This window comes from Penicillium argentinense (assembly GCF_028826775.1).
Source record: "Penicillium argentinense strain IBT 30761 chromosome Unknown utg000002l_segment0_segment0, whole genome shotgun sequence".
Lineage (NCBI taxonomy): Eukaryota > Fungi > Ascomycota > Eurotiomycetes > Eurotiales > Aspergillaceae > Penicillium > Penicillium argentinense.
Genome location: NW_026622661.1, coordinates 1,122,510 through 1,135,867, shown reverse-complemented (window position 1 = coordinate 1,135,867; position 13,358 = coordinate 1,122,510). Strand labels below are relative to the sequence as shown.

At 51.5% G+C, this 13,358-nt stretch overlaps 4 protein-coding genes across 4 annotated transcripts; 1 reads left to right on the top strand and 3 right to left on the bottom strand.

Moving 5' to 3' along the window:
• Nucleotides 1-560: 560 nt before the first annotated feature.
• N7532_001288 (putative oxysterol binding protein (Orp8)) lies at nucleotides 561-2,161 on the bottom strand (the record flags this gene model as incomplete). Its single annotated transcript, XM_056613782.1, has 5 exons — nucleotides 561-1,508; nucleotides 1,564-1,638; nucleotides 1,692-1,761; nucleotides 1,818-1,885; nucleotides 2,036-2,161. The coding sequence occupies 5 exons, from the start codon at nucleotides 2,159-2,161 to the stop codon at nucleotides 561-563; spliced, it is 1,287 nt and encodes a 428-aa protein (XP_056478823.1).
• Nucleotides 2,162-3,258: 1,097 nt separating this feature from the next.
• On the bottom strand, nucleotides 3,259-4,740 carry N7532_001287 (ubiquitin C-terminal hydrolase 37; the record flags this gene model as incomplete). Its single annotated transcript, XM_056613781.1, has 5 exons — nucleotides 3,259-3,994; nucleotides 4,054-4,235; nucleotides 4,294-4,393; nucleotides 4,457-4,551; nucleotides 4,612-4,740. 5 exons carry the CDS (start codon nucleotides 4,738-4,740, stop codon nucleotides 3,259-3,261), a joined length of 1,242 nt encoding a protein of 413 aa, XP_056478822.1.
• Nucleotides 4,741-5,591: 851 nt separating this feature from the next.
• N7532_001286 (uncharacterized protein) lies at nucleotides 5,592-9,587 on the top strand (the record flags this gene model as incomplete). The annotated part of the gene is made up of 4 exons (XM_056613780.1): nucleotides 5,592-6,047; nucleotides 6,114-6,262; nucleotides 6,322-9,318; nucleotides 9,392-9,587. The coding sequence occupies 4 exons, from the start codon at nucleotides 5,592-5,594 to the stop codon at nucleotides 9,585-9,587; spliced, it is 3,798 nt and encodes a 1,265-aa protein (XP_056478821.1).
• Nucleotides 9,588-9,742: 155 nt separating this feature from the next.
• Nucleotides 9,743-13,119, bottom strand: N7532_001285 (rRNA-processing protein UTP22; the record flags this gene model as incomplete). Its single annotated transcript, XM_056613779.1, has 2 exons — nucleotides 9,743-10,844; nucleotides 10,910-13,119. The coding sequence occupies 2 exons, from the start codon at nucleotides 13,117-13,119 to the stop codon at nucleotides 9,743-9,745; spliced, it is 3,312 nt and encodes a 1,103-aa protein (XP_056478820.1).
• Between the last annotated feature and the right edge of the window lie 239 nt (nucleotides 13,120-13,358).

Here is a 13,358-nt window from a genome sequence, read left to right as displayed (position 1 = left end):
GACTATGAGAACCTTTCCAAGCGGCCGGAATAGCTTATTGATGAGAGCGGGCTACGATGGGAGATGGAGAAGCCCTTCAGGGATGGGCCACCTCTGTGTGATGGGTTTCTCCATATTTTTTCTGAGATGAAGGAAAGATATGGCAAGTTGTAGGGTAATGTGAAAGTTCATTACTGATGTGACATTGATTTTCTCTGGGCTTGCGATAACTGGAAGTTGAATTCAAAAAATATTGGGACGCAGATTTGCTGTCGGTATCACAACAGGACGTCGCAGAATGACATGTATTAACTGTAGGAAAACGTGGCCATTCACCGACAATTTACATCTACCGCCCCTTGAACGAGGGACATATTTTCCCCCAGCGTAAACTATCTTGTTCGAAATCTAAGTATGTGAAAAGGGGGGAAAGCTTCACAGAATTCCTCGCCGAGTGCTATGTATTTCCGCGTGTAGAAGAAAGGAAAGACGCCGTATTCGATGGTCGATGGTCGCATGCCAGATACGCCATGGATCAATCCACCCCGCAAAAAAGGCAATAAATGAGACCATGATCAAGTCTATGCGCCCTGCACTGTACTTTCTTCTAAGGCAAATTCTCCAGACCGGATGCCTTGGAGGACCTTTTGGCCCTCCTCCGTCAACTCCGGTTTGCCCAATGGAGTCACTGCGCCGGTGAAGAAGCGCGGCTTCCACTCCACTTCCTTCTCCTTGCGCTCGGCGGCTCGCTGGCGCTGACGTTCCTCGATATCCTGCTTGAGCTTGGTCGCCTCGGCGTACTGCTTGTTCAGAATGGCACTTGTCACTTCCGACCAAAACTTCAGAGACTCGTTGGATAGCTGTTGTTCGGTAGGCGGGATGTCTTTCTCGGCCGGGAATAGAGGGGCGATGTCGATGAGCAAGACGGGCTCCTTGCTTCCAACTGGGGTATAGTAAATCTTGCCATGCCAGGACCCGCTGATTCGGGCAAGAACATCACTCTCCCGCACATCCTTGACCTTTGTCACGGTATCGTTGTCGGGGTCGTAGCGGAAGATCACTCCCTCCAGGCGGTTCTGAGATCGCCCAATCCAGCCCTCTTCCATGTACTGCAGGATCGCCTTCATGCGTGTCTTGGGACAGGTCATGTAGCATGCGTCAGACACTGTGATCGACAATGCACCGCGAAGCAAACCTCCAAGGTGTGCGTGCGGGTGGGTCAATTGATATTCTTCGTTATCCCTCTTTTCGATGTTGACAAAAATACCCAAGTTGTGCTGGCCGGGGCTCACTCGAATACTCGTTCCAGTGAATTTGGCGCTGAGCTGGTCAAAACCGCGTGCCGAGACACCGCGTTCCGCGCAGTCGATATAGAAGGCCGACACGGGTGGATGGTGAGAGGTCTGTTCGGTCAAATACGAGATCCTGACTTTTTCATTGCCATCTTCGACGGAGGTACCGTTGCCGTTCGCGCTGACTCCGGGAAGGTTCGCTTCCTCCGGGACGAAGTCCGGTACCTCCCAGCTACACTGTTCAGCCGACAGCAATATCAGTATCTGCCATTTGTCCACGTGGTTATCTCACAATCCCTGACTTACGCGGAAGAATTCGCCCAGCGTCGAATTGTATGGCTTGCATGGCTTTCCCTTTGATGTATTTCTGTCCAACGTTCAGCATAGTTCCGATCGGCGATATTTGATAGTCGAATATACCAGGTCCTTGGTGAACCAAAACCGTAACACCTCGAGCATGCGCCCTAATTCATCATCCGACTTGCCAATGCTGTAGCTCTCGGGTCAGCACATGAGCGACTGCCATTAATGGGCCACGTTGCTGACCTCGCAAAGGTCTCCGGTCGGTCCAGATAGTTCCAGTATTCTTTGGGGCCCTGTATCAGCACTCGTTCCTGTCAAGATTGTCGCATGGGATTCAAGTCCAACGTACCCAGATTCGGTCGCGGCTCTAGGAGTTGAGCCGGCAACGAAAAGCGAACGGAGGCGATATCTGTCACACCCACGAATCTATTTCACGGTTGCATCAGTACTGCATGACAAACCCCGGAGCGAAGGTTTTTCGCCCTCTCGAGTAAGACGACGCGCGGGCCATACTTGCGCAGAATGGACAGAAACGTCTTCAACTTGGAGGAGTCGTCGGGGGTCTTCTCGGCCACGGCGGACGACATGGTTGCTCAGGTGGCGGGATGGGGAGGGGGTTGCGCGGGTAGCAGGTATGCGTTGGGGATAGATCGCCTTGTGCTCCAGGCAGAATGCTGTGCGAAGTGAGGAATGACAGAAACGGGCAGAGTGCCCTTGGAGAGAAGTAACGCGCCCGAAGTCCCAGGAAGATTCCACCAAACCAACAAAGGAGATGTGGAAGCGCCGTTGTCGAAATCCGAGAGCAGGCGGTGACGTGCTGTTTTTTTGCCCGGTGGAGAACAGGGAACAAGCCAGGCGCAAGTGGGAAATTGGAGGGAAACAGGCCCTTTTCCGAAGCAGCTGGGGCCTTCCCAAGAGTTGGATGGGTCGGGTGGGCTGCGCACTGGGCCTGATGACGCCGTGGCGACGGGACGATGCCCGGGGTCTGGTACCGAGTACTTGCTAGAAGTCAGCCAGACGGGCAGTCGGTGAGGTACTCGCTACTTCTCAGGTCCTTAATACACAGCTTCACAGGTTTCGAGTCGGCAGGACGTGCACATCACAATATGTAGATACTAAATTTCATTGCTGCTCATCGAAAGCCCCGCTGCCCTCCAATCCGCTCTCCGGCGATGCTATCAACGTTCGAAGCCCCCACGGTCTTCTTTTGGGTTTGGAAGATCGACTGGGGTAACGGCCAGCCAGGTGTAGGCATGCGAGCACGGGATGCCCTCCCAGCGTCCTGCAGGGCCCCGACGAGAGGTGATATACTCCCACGCTGGCCAATCGCTGCACCACGCTTTCTCTCTCGGCCTGGTGGGGTCATTTCTATAAAGATGTCCTGCTGGAAGTGACAACAGCGATATATTTAAGCATAGTAAACGGTCATCTGCCCTGTCACCGGGCCCGTCATCCAACTTTCAAAGTGCATCACTTGCGTACTACATAGTCACTAAAGTATATTAGGGTTAAACACATAGTATGAGACCGCATTTGAAGCAGAGCAAATCAAAAAAGGGTATTGATTCCAGGCTGGACTGGAATGATGAAAAATAGGAAAAAGAGATAATCATGGAATACAACGCCATCATTTCCAGAACGCCAAGTGAAAGGAGGAGGGTGAAAGGAGCCGACTTGAGTCACTTCAATTGTATCGAGGCAGTAACTCCGCCAGTTGCTGCTTGCGCGCGAGACAGCGCAGCCACGTTCGCACAGCAGGTCCATAGTCATATCGCCGTCCCTTCGCATGCTCGTCATCTGCTTGTTGCATCTGCTGCTCCTCGCGGAGGCGCAACCGCAGGTCGCGTTGTGCGCTACGGAGGGTTTCCTGATGCTGGATGAGAGCTGGCAGCGAGGCTTCTCGATACTGCGACAAGCTGTTGTCTGGGGCGAGTGCGGCATCGATCATCGCGCGGGTGAGACCGAGCGATGTATCGGGCCCAAAGGAGCTCTCAGTCTCCTTCAAGGTCGTCGCCTGTTCTGCCAGATGGCTAACGAGAGGGGAGGGGTGGTTGGTGAGCCGGTCCGTGATGATTTCGAGGCTTCGGATGTTGATAGCCAGCTCCTGCTGCAGGTCCGGGAGCGGATCTCGGACGAGTCCCAAGATCGAGAATTCGATCTGCTCCTGTTCATATGCGGCCATGCGCTTGAGGATGTCGGGCTTGGCCAGCTCCAGCCAGTCTTCCTCGGCGCACTCGCCGAGCGAATGCGGCTGGCGTTCCAAGCCATCAAATTTCCAGACCTGGCCCAAGGCTGGCATAAATGCAATGAAATGGAACGCCGCCTCTGCCTCGCCAAGATCCTGGCTCGAGCTCTTGGAGCTTTTCTTAGGGCTCGCATCCGTCCTCAACTGAAGATCGGCATTCAGGATGTCCATTTTACTAAGCCCGAGTTAGTCAGGGAACAACGTGAACCAGCAATGGGAGATAGGCTAGCTAACCGTGCAAATGAATTGTGTACCCTCTTGACGAATTCGAAATTGTTGATGGCATCGCCTCGCAGTGCGGGCGTGAAGGGCATGGTGAATTCCTTAAAGTGTCGCAGGTTCTCTCCGAGGTCGATGTTGGGAATATTGTTGACAATATTCAACATGGCCACACTTGCGCAAGCATTGCTCGCTGTCTATTAAGCAACATTAGTCACAGTCTCGAAAATGGGGAATCCCAGGGTGGGAGCAAACCTGATTTGCAAACCAGATCCCATCTGGGCAGGTAGCTTCTTGCTTCTTGACATCATCTTCCCTCCAACGGAAGAGAAATATCAGGCCGTAGATAGGCTTGCTGTTTGAATCATGTCAGCTCTGGCGCAATCCCCTCGGCTCCTCAAAGGGCCCCGTAACTCACTTCAGAAAGACCATCATCTCTTCCTCCAACGACACCACCTCTTGGACTTTGACGCCTCGAACGCCAAATTCACGCAGCATAACGTTGAACAGTGCCTGCAATACGAAATCAATACTTGTGACTAGAACTTCGGTATAAGTTCAAAGGAGACTGACAGGTTCCGACTCAATCTCGCAAAATCCATTCCAGCTGGTCTTTTCGAGATGTGTGGCTGATTGACAGATCTCATCGCTGCAATCACCTGCCGGGTCAGCCAGGCGCCGCCGTTTACTCGGTGGTCCCATTGTTGATAAGCGGAACGAACCCCAGCGCAAAGTTGAAAAGCGAGAAAGTAGGAAAGCAGAGAGAGAAAGCAGGGAAAGATGTAGCGAGGGAGAGCAGAAAGAGCATGGCCATGAAAAGTATTGATATATAATAGTATCTGAGTACAGGTGAACACCGACCGCACTGAATACGGCCAAGCGTGCCAACATCCCGATTAGATAATACAGGATGGGCTCATTCACCGCCTTTTGCCATCTTCGCCCATCATTCAGATCATGTTGAAAGATTGGATCTGTTTTGCTCCGCATTTGCATTGAATGGTCGTTTGGGGAATTTGCCGTTGTGCGAGCACCCGGGGATGCTATTTTCTCCACGAACGCCCACAGTAACTTCCAAGAGTGCCTTCTGAGCTTTGTATTTTCTGCCTGTTCCAGATCAATTATGTACCAGACCGCCTGGAGCTCGCAGAAATGCTAGCGGAGCTAAGTCAAAGAAAACCCCGTTGGTGAATCGTAGTTTGAATGGCTCTTTAGACCTCAATATTTATTGCTAGAGCTTAGATTGAGCTGTCAAAAGCTAGAATACTTTTCTTCGCATTGTGGCTCTGCGCGACTTGGAAATTGCTGCCCTATAGTGGCATGTCGGCGGTGGACCGAGCTTCCCCAAACGCGCCTCCCGCGTCTCGGTAACAATCATTTTTGATTCTTGTTTTCCCGCCTTCTACCTCCTCTCAACCACCATCCAATCGCCGCCATCGTGATCTAGCGCACACTCCACTATCTCAGGAGGAATCGTGACTGTTGCGCCCTGCTCCTTTCTCTGCGTGGGAATATCTCTCGACTAAGCTGGACCCTGGCGATCGCAGCATGCCATGAACGGCACTCCCCGCCTTCCGTCTGCATTTCCGCAGACGCCTCAGACTCTTCCACGGAGAAGGAAGCTTTTCGAAACCCCCTCTCGGTCTCAGCCTCGCGATTTGCGCGAAGTGAAGTCGTCTCCCTCCAAGTCGCCTCCGAAGGCGCCGAAACCACCCCAGAGCACCAACCAGCCGCTTGTCCCCATCGAGTTGATTGACGCCCCCTCGCAACGACTTTATGTGGTAGCGTTCTATTTCGCACTCAACGTGTGGCGCGTTTATGAGTCTTTGACGGCATCGGATGAACTGGATTCGACTTGGCTGTTTCTGAAATGGGTCGCTGTCGATCTTGTCTTCCTCTTTGGTCTCCAGGCTTTGCGCATTCCCTGGCTGGAATGGGCGTTTCCAACCACACTTGCGCTGTTCCTGCTGCATGTTGTGGGAAACATTTTTCTGATGTTTCGCATACCGGTAAGTTTGTTGGTCTCTGCTGCGTGGTGGCAGGATAGCTCTCGAATTTCGGGCTAATGAGTCTAGTTACCCTTCGGTGCATGGCTTTCGGGCTTGATCAAAATAGCCTATGACCGTGAGCTGTCGATCTCCGAACGTAAGGTCAAGCCGGGTGACATAATTCACAATGCTTCGTTGATCCTCGGAAAGCAAATCGTACACATCTTGCCTGAAGGGTGAGTTTTTCATTTTGTTTTCCGAGACTGTCTGGAATCTTCTCTCTAACTGTCTTTAGATCTGCCGTTCTTAACCCTGATCGCGACCCTCTCTGCCTTGACTCTCAGAAGACTACCGTAGAGCTTCCCATCCGGGTCAACCAGACAGATCCGATACTCATCGAAATTCTTCGTCTTGATCTCAACACAGGCGAAAATGAAACCTTAACCATTCCATCAAAGCAGCTAAAGCAACTGAAGCGCCAGGCTGACAAAAGACGTGCTGGTCTCGAACAAGGTGCTCATAGAGACCTGTTCGTCCCCGTGCGCAAAACCGGAGTTTATCGCCTGCAAAGGGTCGTGGATGAGTCTCAACTTGATGTTCGAACACGCATCTCTGACGCTTTGGTGGTCTCCTGTCCACGGGCATTGATCAAGAACTCTCACACCAACAAATGCAAGGGCGAACTATCAAACTTGATTCTTGAGGTTGAAGGTACGCCTCCACTGAAGATCAAGTACAGTCGACAGGTCAACGAGCACGACCGTGGTTTCTCCTTTCAAAATATCCAGCCAGATAATCTACGGTCCCCGCTCATGGGCCAGAGATCGACTGGTGCTCTCTTCAGTATCAACCAACCCGATATCTCGTGGGCTCAAAGTCAGAAGATCGACGTTCCGCTAAACGAGTCGCTCAACATTGGTGGAGAATGGCTCTATGCCATCGAGGAAGTTCACGACGCGTCTGGCAATATTGCAAATTACTCCACTCTCTTCGAGGAGGGCGAAAAGCCGTCGTCAAAGTCTCCTTCTCAATGGCACCAGTTCTCAATCCACGAGCGTCCCCGTGTGTCATTGGTGGGCTGCGACGATCAACGTCCACTGGAAGTCGCTCGCGGAGACAGCATCAACCTTCCTACCGCTTTTCAAAGTGTTGGAAATGGGTATGCTGATGATGGCCCTTTTACCCTATCATACACCTTCGGCAACGCCCATGCCTCTGAAAGAGAGGGGGCCGTTTCAGCCGCAAAGTCTATCTCCTTGAAGAGCCTAGACGAGAAGACGCCCATTAAGGAGCCTGGTTGGTATTCTCTCTCATCAGTGGCCAGCCAATACTGCCCCGGAGAAATATTGGAGCCGTCATCTTGCTATTTGCACAACCCTCCCGAGCCCGAGCTGTCTGTCAAGGCGGAGAAGGTGTTTGACCGGTGTGCCAACAATGCCATTGGTCTTTTGGTCGATCTAGACCTGACGGGGTCGCCACCATTCCGTCTCCGTTATAGCATTGAAAGCTCTAAGGGTGCAGCGGTTACAAGGACCCAGAAAATCGACGGGCTTCGGACCCAGTTGGATCTCACGCCACCAGAGGCGGGATTTTATCGATACCGATTCTTGGATATTGAGGATTCTGTTTATTCCCCGCGGTCCCTGAAAGACAAAGTGCCTCTACTTGAGCAGGATGTCAAGCCGCCGGCTTCGGCACATTTCCTTGGCCAAGGAAAGGTTCGCAAGGCCTGCTTTGGCGAATCTGTTTCTGTGGATTTGACATTTTTGGGCGAGGCTCCCTGGACACTGCAGTATGAACTCGTCAACAACGGAAAGAGGACGAAGCATACGCTCGAGTCCGAGACCGAGACGGCGACCATTACAACCGATAAATTGGTGAATGGTGGCGAATATGTGCTGTCATTGACTAGCGTCAAGGACAAGTCGAACTGCAAACGGACTCTTAAAGAAAGTGTCAGGATCGACGCTCGGTCGAAGCCGCCCCATGCTGCCTTCGGTCAGGTCGAAAAGAAGCGAAGCGTTACCGCCTTGCAAGGTGAAAAGATACGAATCCCATTGAGACTCAGTGGCGAGCGACCATGGACGGTGAAATATCAGAACCAGAGGGTCAGCTCTTCCGTCATGGAAATGACATTCTGGGATAGCAACAGCATCCTTGCGGTCGATCGTGAGGGCTTGTGGGAGCTCGTCGAAATTTTTGATAAGTCATGCCCTGGCTCAGTGGACAATACTGCCAACGAATTTGAAGTTTCGTGGATCCCAAGGCCCCGTGTCACCGCCGTCGATAGCTCGCCTCTGGAAAGGGAGGGTCAACTTATTAACCAGTATGTGAAGCCCGAGGTTTGCCAAGGTGATGACGACAGTCTCGAACTTCGTCTCTCTGGCAGCCCCCCATTCGCCATCAAGTATGAGCAGCGACGCAAAACGGATCGCGGGCTGTCCTCTGCCCGTTCTCGCGATCTCAATGCCATCTTGAATGTTGCTACAATGGATATGGACACCTCCGAGCCTGGCCAGTACAGTTACAAGTTCACTCGAGTGGGCGATAATCTGTATGATCATGACCTGCAAAGTGATAACCTGGTTGTTACGCAGAAGGTTAACACACTGCCATCCGCCAAGTTTGATTCTCCTGGCCACATTTACGGCTTTTGCAAAGAAGATGCAACTGGCGAAGAAACTATCCCCATCACTCTGGAAGGTGTGCCGCCTTTCTCTTTGGAGATCACCATCAAGCACCATTCCAATGCCAAGCCGGAAACCGTCACAATCCCCAAAATCAACTCGAATCGCCATAATCTGCCTATTCCTCGGCGTCATCTGGACCTTGGGCAACATGTCGTTAGTATTCACAAAGTTCGCGACTCCCGTGGCTGCCAACGGACCACCGAATTTGATACATCATCTGTTCGGGTAGCCGTTTCGGATGTTCCAACGATTATTCCGCTCGAGTCTAAGGTTGACTACTGTGTCGGTGAACGACTTTCTTTCGCCCTTTCTGGACACGCACCGTTCGAAGTATTTTACACCTTCAACGGCGCGCAGCGGAAGGCCACTTCACAGAACACTGATTTCCGTCGTATCGCAGAGCGCCCTGGTGACTTCACCATCACTGCTGTGGGTGATGGAGCCAGTGGCAAGTGCAAGGCGCACAAAGATATTACCAAGGTCATCCACGAGATGCCTAGTGTACGGATCAGCAAGGGTCAGGTATCCGTGGTTGATATTCACGAAGGTGGAGAAGCTGACCTTCACTTCGAGTTCTGGGGCACACCACCTTTCGAATTCACGTAAGTTTCTTTTCCTTCCCAGAGACTTTTTGATTTATTGGGATATGTTTAATTTCTGACCCTTATTGTGCAGTTATATTCGAAGCTCCAATGCTCAAAAGGGCAAGAAGTCAGAGATCCTGGATATCAAGCACGATATTTCTTACGAGCATTTCAAGACTGTCAAGACTTCCGATGAAGGTACTTACGAGGTTGTGGCGATCAAGGATAAGTTCTGTTCGTTCTCCTCGCAAGTCCCGACAGGCAGGTCAGACCGAGGCTATTCATGAAGAATGTAAAGCGATGTTGATTTAACGCAATTTTCTTGTATGCTGGTGCCGGTTTTGTCTATTTGATATGGTTGCATTGCAGTGGCGCTAGCAGGTAATGTACATTCGCCAATGAAATAAATTTTTAATCAATACCTATATAATACTCGCAAAATCTATGCTCGAACATCCACCTTGCCGGTCTCAATTGTCTCAATGATTCCGTCACCCAGACGTGCGATCTCGTTCAGTATTGCTGGCTGGTTTATTTTGGCGTAATTCTCACTTTCCTTGGAATCAGAAACAGATGCAGGTACCGTCGAATAGGCTATTTTCAAGTTCCAATTGCGTGGCTTCAGTACCTGTGGGTTCCATAGCCCGGCAACGACATTGCAGCTCTCGTTGCCATGAAAAAGCAATACACTTTGGCTGTAGCACGCCTGAACATCACGAACAAATGCCTTGATGATAGCGATCTTGCTTGCACGACCGGGGACCGGGGTCTCTGCCAGATTCTTGAATTTGGATACGGCTGAGTGGTCACCGAGCATCTTTGATCGTAGGTGAATGACAAAGTCATACGGGGCAAGGGAGGTTTGGAAGAGATCGGGCACATCCAGATCGTGCCCTTGTGTGCGTAGTAGACTAATCGCCGCCTTCGCCAGGACGGACATTCGACCGGCTACAACCTTTGAGGGCATCTCATATTGTGTCCAGGTCACGCCTTCAGTGTCGATGTCTGACGCAGCGAAAAGTGCAACAGTGTTCATTGCGGGATCGATGTTGCGCCATGCAGTAAACCGAGTCCGAATGTTTTCAATGACCTCCGAGCTCAGACCTCCGCTCAGATCAAGGATGAAAGGCTCTTGTTGCCAGTCCCAACGAGACAGGAAATGCAGAGTGCGTAGGAACCCAGTCATGATGCTAGAAGGGCTGTTCCAAGGGTATGGTTGGGTAAAGGCTCGAGTTGTCATCAGCTCGATCAGTTCTTCGCAGATCTGCGCAGAAAAGAGGTGGGAGCTGAACCAGAATTTGACTAGGCGAATTGTTGGTGACAACAATGGAAACCGAGTACAGAGACTGCGGAATGCCTGAGTCAAGCGAGGAGCTTGCACGAAATTCTTTTTGTATGCAAATAGGGCATAGGCCGCCTCTTCCCGTTCCCGTGGGCTAATGCTCTTGTCTTTCAAGTGACGCTCAAGCAGTGTCTGCTCACGCTCATGGTGGATTCTTAAACGGAACAGGAAGCCAGAAGTGTGAATAATGTCGAGGTAGGCACTGTTCAGAATCTTACTGGTTTCGTTCTCCAGGCCAACACGGCACGACGATGCAGCCCCCCTGACTGCAGGGAGTCTCCGATCTTCAGTAGGAAAGCTGCCTTCGTCATTTGAATGGCGGCAAAGTCATCAGGCCAGCGTGCTGAACTTTCAAACTGGAGAACGACATCTGCGGGCTCATGAGCCCCACCATGTCCCTGAATTCGAAGAGCAGTGTAACGAAGAAGTGGACTGGCTGGAGCCAGGTGTCTGATTTCCAAAGGTACTTCTTCCATGCTTCGAATGGACTGCTCCAGTTCGCTGAAAGCCTCATTGATAGATTGGAAGGGAGAGCTGGTATAGGCTACGATTCCATCGCCCTCATCATAGAGCAAATCATCGTACTCGTCTCCAGTGAGTAGGAAATCGTCCTCCGGTATCTGAAAATGGCGTTCCAGAATGCACACCAAGATCTGATGCACAATGGAATCTTCTGATGGCTGGTCGGACCACACAAGACTCTCCATAATGCTTCCATCCTTGAATCGCCGAAGTTCGGACTTCTGCCCCCAGAAAGCTCGGAATGACGCTGCCTCTTCTTTCTCTTCGGCCGGAGGACCGTGATCGACGACTCGAGAGACATTTTCAGCGTCAAGTAAAAGCCCCACAGACAGATCATAGCTCGCTTTCTTGGCCGGTGCTTTGGAACGCACTGACCAAGAATCAGCGGAATGGCTTGCTAGAGAAATCAGTTTGACGCGATCCCCGAGAGCCCTAGAGAGAACGGTGTAAAGAGCGTTTTGCTCGCGAAGAGCTCGAAGAGTATCACCGTGGAAAGATTTAGGGAAGGAAATGAGACGATCGAAGCGCAAGGCTGGCTCATCAACCTTAACAATAAACACACGGTCAAAGTTGTCTTCTCGCGATTCGTTAAGCATTTTGAGAGTGAATATGGCTTCATGACGGAGAGCTGCATAAGACCATGGTGTCATCTTATACAGAATATTCAGTCCTCTGCAGCCATCGTATATCACAGGGCCACCATGCGGAACTGAGATATCTGTCGCGGAAAAGAGCAACGGAGTCGTTAGGTCTCGACCAGCCAGGAATTGCATGACAGCCTTGAATATTTGATAGCTGCTGTAAGAACGCATGAGAATCGGTTGACCAGTAGGACCACCGCCCTCAAACAAGAGAGACACGAGTGCGGCCCATTCGAAGCTGCCGAACCCTCCAGTTTGGAATGAAGAGAAAAAGCCTCGTTGCTGCAGCCACGTGCGTCCCAGGATACAAGCATCACGGAACGATTCACATTTTTGGGTTGCAAGATGGAGGTGTTTATGGTAGAGCGAAACAGTGGCTTCGGATCGCAGGCTTGCGTTGTAGAAAGGGGTCGCTTCACCAGTTTTCGAGTGCTCTGTTGTGGAGGCCTGTCGAACGTTGCTTTTTGCCGGTAGGGTCCGGGTGACTGGAAACAGCGTTGGTTCAATTGCAGTGAGGATTCGGATCTGAGAACGCGACTGTATCGAGATGTCATCTTTAGGGGTGGAGCGAGGTTCCAACAGGATTATAGGGCGAAGACTATCGCCGTCTTGGAACCCAAACTTCACCTCCCAGCCAAGATCATTCATGGCATCCTGAATACCGGCTGCAATACAAGCAACGTAGTAGGCTCTCTTGTAAAAATATCGGTAGTTGACATAGTCCTTCTCCTGAAAGACGGAGTTAGGGATGGTTACGGCCAGATCAACTGGGCGCGAGACCAAAGTTTTAGCCCCAGTTCTCAATGCAAAACTTCCGACCACGTTGATATTTGCAGGTTTCGCATAGGACAAGGTGTATTTCGCATCCTTCGCAGGTCGGGGTTCGGGCCAAGGAATGGAGACTCCAGCTGAGAGACTGCGAATCTCCTTCTCCGCATCCGCGACAGGTTTCGGCGGCCGGTCAGGTAGTCTTTCGATGACATCTTTCAATTTGTGCAAGGTATCTTGGAGCTTTGAGATGCGCTTGTCGTAGTTCGGTCTAAGTCCAGATAAGAGCTCATCCATCTGTAGCTTGAAGAAACTGGACTTGTAGAGACCACTGGCCATTGCAAGCTCGGCAGAACGGTCATCCTTGGCCCTGCTACCCGAAGAACCCTTTGCCGGGAGCCCATCTCTGCGGGTAGAGGAGGCTGAACCGGTCTTCCCTTCCTTCGATTCGGTTGCGTTCGCGGCAATCTGGTTTGTCGTCTTAGACTGGCTGGCACCAGTCAGCTCAGGGCTGAGCTTCCTTCGCTTGACTGTGTGCGGCGACATTGCAGCGGGCTTGAAGCAGGTCGGGTAGAGCGCAATGGCGAGCTTGATATCTCGAAATTTTTTTTAGGCGATAACGGACGGGCGGGTCGCCGGACCCGCTCGGTGCTGAGTCATGGCTGCACGGGTTCATGGCCGAAGTCGCATCTACAGTAGTGACTCGATCTTTTCACTCTTCACCTTGTCTCTTCTTTTTGCTCTTGCCATTGGTGTCGTGCTAAGAAGATCCTGTTTAATTTTTT